The sequence below is a fragment of the Helobdella robusta genome, assembly GCF_000326865.2.
Source record: "Helobdella robusta unplaced genomic scaffold HELROscaffold_33, whole genome shotgun sequence".
Taxonomy (NCBI): Eukaryota; Metazoa; Annelida; class Clitellata; order Rhynchobdellida; family Glossiphoniidae; genus Helobdella; species Helobdella robusta.
In genome coordinates, this window is record NW_008704623.1 from 1,667,995 (window position 1) to 1,676,961 (window position 8,967).

At 33.2% G+C, this 8,967-nt stretch overlaps 2 protein-coding genes across 2 annotated transcripts; both read left to right on the forward strand.

The window, feature by feature from the left end:
- Nucleotides 1-2,052: 2,052 nt before the first annotated feature.
- Nucleotides 2,053-4,752, forward strand: HELRODRAFT_175421 (hypothetical protein; the record flags this gene model as incomplete). The annotated part of the gene is made up of 7 exons (XM_009022848.1): nucleotides 2,053-2,184; nucleotides 2,447-2,602; nucleotides 2,756-2,830; nucleotides 3,400-3,481; nucleotides 3,768-3,910; nucleotides 4,415-4,498; nucleotides 4,705-4,752. The coding sequence occupies 7 exons, from the start codon at nucleotides 2,053-2,055 to the stop codon at nucleotides 4,750-4,752; spliced, it is 720 nt and encodes a 239-aa protein (XP_009021096.1).
- Nucleotides 4,753-5,614: 862 nt separating this feature from the next.
- On the forward strand, nucleotides 5,615-8,551 carry HELRODRAFT_192481 (hypothetical protein; the record flags this gene model as incomplete). The annotated part of the gene is made up of 5 exons (XM_009022849.1): nucleotides 5,615-5,819; nucleotides 6,156-6,264; nucleotides 6,720-6,781; nucleotides 7,177-7,304; nucleotides 8,305-8,551. Exons 1-5 carry the CDS (start codon nucleotides 5,664-5,666, stop codon nucleotides 8,549-8,551), a joined length of 702 nt encoding a protein of 233 aa, XP_009021097.1. The 5' UTR covers nucleotides 5,615-5,663.
- Nucleotides 8,552-8,967: the final 416 nt, after the last annotated feature.

Genomic DNA, 8,967 nt, shown 5'->3' on the forward strand with positions numbered 1-8,967 from the left:
CCTGCATTCGTTAGTTGGATGATATCGATTTTTCCAACCTAGTTCTTCACATATAAAACATGGTTTCTTAATTCTTGGATCAATATTTTTTTCTGATGTATTAAAATTTGACTTTATTTTTGGATAAATATTTTTTTCTGATGTAGCAAAATTTGACTTATTTATAGTTTCATTATTCAAAGAATGAATTCCATATCTTGCTTTTTGGTTTTCTGACTTAATTTTAGTATCTGCATTGTTCTTTTGTATATACGCATTTGTTTTGATTGTATTTTCTTTGTCTGAAGAATTGTTTCGGAATCTTTGTTTTATGTGAATGCTTTCCTCGAGTCTTCGCAATTCTCTGTACAATTTTTCAATCGTTGTGATTTCTTCACGGTCAAGTTGGTTCTGAATTTCTAGTGGTAAGCCGATGACGATCATATTTATTCTTGATATCGTAGTGGCGTTTAATTCAGCTTCTAAACATAAGCTTTCCTTGGCTAAAGCATAATCTATTAGTGAACCGCCTAGATATTTAAAATTGTATGCCGTTCTTATTTTTTTCCAACCTTTATCAGCAAATACTGTGAGAAACGATGCTCTCCATTCTGACCAATTAGTTAAACCAATTTTTATTATATTTGCGTCGTACCAATTTTTTGCTGAACCTGATAAAAAAAATCGAAGTGCTTCTATCATATTGGTAGCGTCAAATATTTTGTGTCTTATACACTCGTTTTCAAATTTTTCTAGCCAATCGTTAACATTTTGACTTTTATTAAATTTGTCTAAAATAAACCTTTTTTCAACATCATGCAATTTAAATTTATTATCTAAATTTAATTTCGCTTCCAATTCTTTAATTTTTTCGATTAAAAAATTTTTCTCATCTGATTTATCAGCAACCACGTTTTCATTACTTATATTAGCTTCTTCTAGTGGCATGTTTAAAAAGCATAAATTGCCGTCTTCGTCATAATATTCTTTTCTTAATTCGTCATCAATCGTTATGCCAATTTTGCGGTAACCATTAATCGGTTTTATTGTCATAATTGTATTTTTTATCACTCGCTTTGAGCATAAAACTTTATGTTCAGCCAAATCTTTATAATCATCGGGCAAATTATACCACGCTAATTTATTTTCTGACAAAGCCGTCAATTCGAAATTATCGTTTCTTTTTATAATATAAAAAAATAACTTATCTGAAGACATCTTCTCTTTCTTTCTTTCTTTCTTTTTTTTTTTTTTGGAATATAACTTGTAATTGATTTGTAAGATTGTTTCTAAATAAACCTGATTTATTAATCTGTAAAACAGTTTATTCAAACAAATTAAATGTCATATAATCAAATAATATAAAATAATACAGAGATATAAATTAAAGAAAACATACCTGTAAAACAGTAATCAATTACAGGCTTATTCATACGAAACTCATAAATCAAATAAATTATAAAATATGTCAATCACGTGGTGCAGCACATTTATCGCAGCACATTTATCGAAGCACATTTATCGAAACCCAAACAAAGATCAAACATATATCAAAGATATTGAATATCATAGATATGAAATAAATACATAAATGTGGTTACATTTACATATATATATAATTTATCTCGAGCTGATTCATATAAGGATTCAAGAGAAGATTGTAGAACCTTACAAATACTATTATTAAATAATAAAAATTTCTAAAATTTTAAAAATTGTACGTTGAAATTACTACTACTACTACTACTACTGTTACGACGACTACTACTGCTACTACTACTGCCACTACTACTACTACTACTACTATTACGATTTCTACTGCCACTACTACTACTGCCACTACTACTACTACTACTACTACTACTACTACTACTACTACTACTACTACTACTACTACTACTACTATTACGACTACTACTACTGCTACTACTACTACTGCCACTACTACTACTGCCACTACTGCTACTACTACTATTACGACTACTACTACTGCTACTACTACTGCCACTACTACTATTGCAACTACTACTACTACTACTACTCATAGTAATAATAATAATAATAATAGCAAAAATGTATAATAACAATAGCAACTATAACAATTATAACCCAATGGAACCAGTTACAAAAAGAACACTGACGACGCTAAATAGGACAGGTCAGCTGATCACAATACTTATCTTCATCATTGCTGGACTTCTGACGGTTCGTATAATTAATTAATTAATTAATTAATTAATAATAATAATAATGTTAATAATACTAATCAAAATAACACTATTACTACTACTATTATTGATGCTGCTACTGGCATTGAAGCCGCTGCCACTACTACTACTATTGCTACAACTGCAGCTACTTCTACTACTACTACAAATACTACAACAACTACTACTACTACCACTACTACTACAACTAATAATAACAATGAAAACTAACAATGGATATGAAATTATTTCAAAAACAGATATTCTCAATCCTGTCCATGTCTTACAGCATAGTGCAATACACCAGAGAAATTTATTTCACATCGACAGTCTTTGGTAACAACATCATGGCCGATTCCCTAATCGTCGCCCTGACGGCGGCAGCCATTTTGTTTTTATCCGGAATTTTTGGAATGGTTGGCTTGATTGGGTCGAAAAAATTTGTCATTTTAATGGTTGGTCGATCCATTAAATATATACATAATGATTAATATGTATATATTTATTTATTATAATTAGCTCTGTAATATGCAAATGAGATACCTAATTAATATTCACGACATGCGCAGTACGTTATCATGTTGGGGGCCGCATTCATCCTGTTCCTTACGTCGTTATCACAGAGCGCTGCATTCATTTTTTGGGTAAGATGGATTGAATGAATGAATGAATGAATGAATGAATGAAAGAATGAATGAATGAATGAATAAATATCAAAATGAATGAATAACAAAATGAATGAATGAATGAATGAATGAATGAATGAATGAATCAATCAATCAACCAATCAACCAATCAACCAATCAACCAATCAACCAATCAATCAATCAATCAATCAATCAATCAATCAATCAATCAACCAACCAACCAAAGCACTCGAAAGAAGTACACGAACATATGAGAACTACTTTAAGCACAAAGTACGGTGTTGATAATGACGACAAGATCACTAAAGATTGGGATGAAGCGCAACATAAAGTGGCGATGATGATTATGATGATGGTGGTGATGACGGTGATGATAATGATGACGACGACGATGATGATGTTTCTTAAGTGTTTCTTAAGTGACGATGACGACGATGATGATGATGACGATAATAATGATGGTAGAAACACTTAAGATTAGATTGAAGAGTAGTTTAAATAAATCATCAAGACATCATTATCACCACTACTACTAACATCATCACCATCATCATCATCATCATCAGTGGTACTGTTGTGGCGTTGAAGATGAAAGCTGGGGTGTGTATCGCTCGTCTGCCTGGTATTTAAATCAGTCGGGAATTCCAGGTTTTGCTTTCGAAAAATAGAATACAATAAAAACAACAACAACAACAATAATTATAATAATTATTATTGTTATTATTATTATTATTATTATGATCATTTGAAATTATGATAAGAAATAAGAGTAATAATTAATGAATAAAGAACCCAGACAGAAAAACCATTACAACAACAACAACAAAACAATACTACTACAGCTACAATAACAACAGTAACAATAATAACAATAACAACAACAACAATAATAATAAAAATCACCATAGAATAATAATAATATTCACCACCATAGAATATACAAAACCGTGGGTGCCATTGAGCTGTTGCGTCACTAATCAGTACGGTCGGATTACTAATTCCAGGAAGTGTCAATTCTTCCTTGCTGGACCCCCCTCAAAACAGAGTGGCCAGTTTAACGAGGCTGTCTACTACAGGGTGCTGATGATGATGATGCTGATGGGGGGGGGTGGTGATGATGACGATGATGCTGGTGATGATGACGATGATGGTGATGATGATGACACGATTTGTATTCAGAAATTTTGAAATTGGGAAACGGAAGGGGATGGGAGGGAAAACGCGGGAAAGAGTTAAGGAAATAAGGAATGGGAATTTTAGGAAACGCTGTCATGCATGGGAGTTATTCGGGAGGTAATCGGGAATGAGAAAAAAATGGAATATAATTGGGAGCATATTTCAATTTCCGCTCGCCTACACCATCATCATCATCTTCAACACCATCATCATCACCACGATAATTACTATAATCATTATCATCATCACCACCATCATCACAATAGTTACTATAATCATTATCATCATCACCACCATCATCATCATCACCACCATCATCACCATCAACACCACCATCATCACAATAGTTACTATAATCATTATCATCATCACCACCATCATCATCACCACCATCATCATCATCAGGGCTGCTATATGGCGGGAAAACGTTCGATGGGTGAGATAGGGAAATTCATCATCGCCTTCAATTTAGTCATGTGCCTGCTATTGGTCAGCCTACAATGATGACGATCATTATTATAATGATAACATCAATAATGCTACCACTATTACTACTACTGCTGCTGTTGCTGCTACTACTGCTGCCACTACAACAGCAACTGCTACTACTACTACTACTAATACTAATAATAATAATAATAATAATAATAATAATAATATTTAAATAATAATATTTCAAATTTTTTTACCTGCAGATCGTTCAGATGACAATGACGATTTGGTTTTACTTCACACATACTTGATGAAGGCACGCACACACACACACACACACATACATAGACATACACACACATATATATATATATATATATAGAGAGAGAGAGAGAGAGAGAGACACACAAACACACACACAAACAAAACCCACGGATAATATTATAAAAACAGTTGGCTTAAATTTATGTTTCTCGATGAAATAAAACTGTAAAAAGATAAATGCGTTGGTGTTATGTAAAATTTATATTTTCCGGTTGTCATTACTACTACTATTACCAATATTACTACTACCAATACTACTACTACTACCACTACTGCTACTACTACTGCACTACTATTACTACTGCTTTTATAACTACTATTACTACTACCGCTACTTCCGCAACTACAATTTTTATGACTTATGTGACGATTAGGTTTACTGCTACTAATGTTACTATAATTGCTGCTACTGCTGCTACTACTACTACTACTACTACTACTACTACTACTACTACTCTTACTACTGCTACTTCTTTTACTACTACTACTTCTACTACTACTACTACTACTTCTACTACTACTCTTATTGCTACTATTACTATTACTTCCTCTACATCCATAGCCCACTCAAACCAAACATCAGAAACTTCAACCCTGTAATCATTGTCATCATCATCACCATCATCATTACTACTACCACTATCATTATCATCACATCATCATCATTATCACTACAATCATCCCCATCATAATTACTACTACCACTATCATTATCATCACATCATCATTATTATCACTACAATCATCATCAGCGAAGTCGTCATCATCACTATCACCACATCTACATTATGTGAAGACCATTTAAATACAGCAGCCCGTACCCAGTACTCTGCTCATTCATTAGTGGTTAATAATAATAATAATTATTATTATTATAAATAATAATAAAATTATTATTATGCTATCGCTAGCGATTTTCTCGTTGTGGCTGCTAGTCGCGAGCGAAGCGGCGAATGTGGCGAAAGAAGTCGCGATGACCGAGTCTCAAAAGCAGTACATTGTTTTGTTTCATAATGACGTGAGAGATGATTTGAGATCTGGAGTACCAAATTTGGTCAGTGGCCATTGTTGTTATTAATAACCAATCACAAATAACCAATCACAATTAACCAATCACAATTAACCAATCACAAATAACCAATCACAAATAACCAATCACAATTAACCAATCACAATTAACCAATCACAAATAACCAATCACAAATAACCAATCACAATTAACCAATCACAATTAACCAATCACAAATAACCAATCACAAATAACCAATCACAATTAACCAATCACAAATAACCAATCACAAATAATCAACCATAATTTGTTTTAATTATTCGTAAATATTTATGACCATAATTATTCATAATTTTTCATAATTTGCCCCTCCTACCCAAGGTATGGGACGCCAAATTGGAGGCGGCCGCGAAAGAATGGGGTAAGAAGTGCATTTATGCCCCGGGCCCTGATAACCTTATGAAGGACATATCACAGAACCGCGGGATTGGTCAGGCATTTTGAATTTAAAATTTTTTTAAAATTCTGGTTTCTACGTTTCGACTTTTAAATTTTTCGATTTTAATTAACTTATTAGCCATCTATGACACCTAACCACTCAACCAATCAACTAATCAATCAACTAATCAATCAACTAATCAACCAATCAACTAATCAATCAATCAGCTTATCAATCAATCAACCATCCACTAATCAAACAATCAGCAAAATAATCAACCAACAATTCAATCAATCAACCAGCCAACAAATCAATCAATAATTCAATCAACCAGCCAGCCAACCAATCAATCAATCAATCAACCAGCCAACCAATCAATCCATCAACTATCCAATCAATCAATCAATCAACCAGCCAATCAATCAATCAATCAACCAACCAACCAGTTTACAAAAAAGATTCAGTTGACATGATGCTGTACGACGTGTTAAAAAATTGGCAGACAGGGCAGCAGATTTACAAGGGGACCGCCTTCACTTCACCAAACACTTACTCAGATTATACAGCTGTAAGTCATGATGAAGACGATAAGGATGATGATGATGAGGATGGAATGTTGATTGTTGATGATGTTGTAGTGTAGATGATGATGATGATAATAAAGTTCACGTTGCATCTATTTGTTTATTTATTTAGACAGCCTGTCAGTCGATCGATCACTCATTCAATCATTCAATCATTCATTTATTCATTTACTCATTTACTCATTCATTCATTCATTCATTCATTCATTCATTCATTCATTCATTCATTCATTCATTCATTCATTCATTCATTCATTCATTCATTCATTCATTCATTCATTCATTCATTCATTCATTCATTCATTCATTCATTCATTCATTCATTCATTCATTCATTCATTCATTCATTCATTCATTCATTCATTCATTCACCCCCTAGATGATTTGGAGGGATTCGAGCAAGATAGGTTGCTCCCTCTTTCAATGCACACCCCTGTTCACTAAGGACGGAAAAGTTGAAGCCAACAGCGAAGATTTGCTTCAACTCGTCTGCAATTATTCACCCAAGTATTATCCATTTCTTCGTTCATTCATTCGTTCGTTTGTTCGTTCATTCATTCATTTGTTCGTTCGTTTATTTTTTCGTTCGTTCGTCTTTTTTCGTTTGTTCATTCGTTCATTCATTCATTCGTTCATTCATTCATTCGTTCGTTCGTTCGTTCGTTCGTTCATTCATTCATTCATCCGTACGTACAGGGGAAACATAGAAGGCAAACACCCATACAAAGTCTAAATGGACGAGAAGAATAATAGTAACAATAATCACACACACAATAAAAAAAGTTATTATTCATTGTTTGATATCTATATTTATTGAGGAGTTCAAATAAAATTATTGTCACGATTAAAAACTAGTTCAGTCAGTATCTGTGTTTGTGTGTGTGTGTGTTTGTGTGTGTGAGGGAGGAATAAAAAAGGAGAAAGAGAGAGAGAGATAGGGAGAGAGAGAAAGAGAGAGAAGACAATGATGATGATGATAATGATGGTTAATTTTTAAACCAAAAAAAAACTAAAAAATTATTAGCAATGTTTGTCGTAACAAGTTCAACATTAGCGAAACAACACAAATGTTTATCGGGGGACATTTTATTTAAAAAAAACCTAAAAAGTAACATCACTACTATTACTACAACTACTACTACTGCTACTAAAACTACTACTACTGCTACTACTACTACCACTACTACTGCTGCTGCTGCAACTACCACAACTGTACTGTAGCCATCAGAGCCATCGTGATAATTGTCATCATCGTCGTCATCTCCTTGCGAATTGAATAAATACAAAACCCGATAACCATAAAGATTTTCGAAATTCACACCTGTTATCATCAAATAATTAATTATTATTTAGCTATAACGAATAATAATAATAATTATTATTATTAATAATTATTATTATTGTTAGTGTCTGTAAGCAAGTTTGTTAATTAATTAATTGACTAATCGATTCTTTGAAACAACAACTCAACAAAAATTATGCCATCCAAATTGAAAAACGTTTTCAGAAGTCTTGTTCTTTTAAACATTTTGTCGGCAGCTGTCACCAATCAAACAGCTGTTGTAGCAGTTGAAAAAGCAGCTACAACAGCGGCAAAAAATAGCCACCTCAAGCCAAGAAATGGCCGGTTTGAATTAAAAGTGACCACTGAGAAATGGAACGAGATACTGAACTTCAATAATAAAGCTAGGGCACAAGTTGGAGTAGAAAATTTAGTTAGTGGGTTTTTATATTATGAAAATATCATTTCATGACAATTATGAATAAACTTGATCTGCGTGTGATAGGCTATAGGTTTTTAGTGGGTTGTATTTGTTTGTTTGTTAGTTGTTCGTTGTTTGTTGGCTTGCTGGTTGGTTAGAAGGGGTGAAGCCATTTTGCCTTCGAAATGACCCAATCAAACCAAACTCGACCGATAACCAACCAATCAACCAATCAACCAACCAAAAAATCAACCAACCAATCAACAAACCAATACCGTAGCAATTGTAACAGACAGTCTACTCGTTATAAACATGCTAATGAGCTCTAACAACGAGAACCCAGATAGCATTCAAATGGTGGAGAAGATAAACAGTCATGAAGCACGTATAAAACTTGTAGCTTGGAAACAAAAGCCTTGTGGAGTTGAGGCAAACGAAGAAGTAGAGAGGCCGGCAAAAGAAGGCAG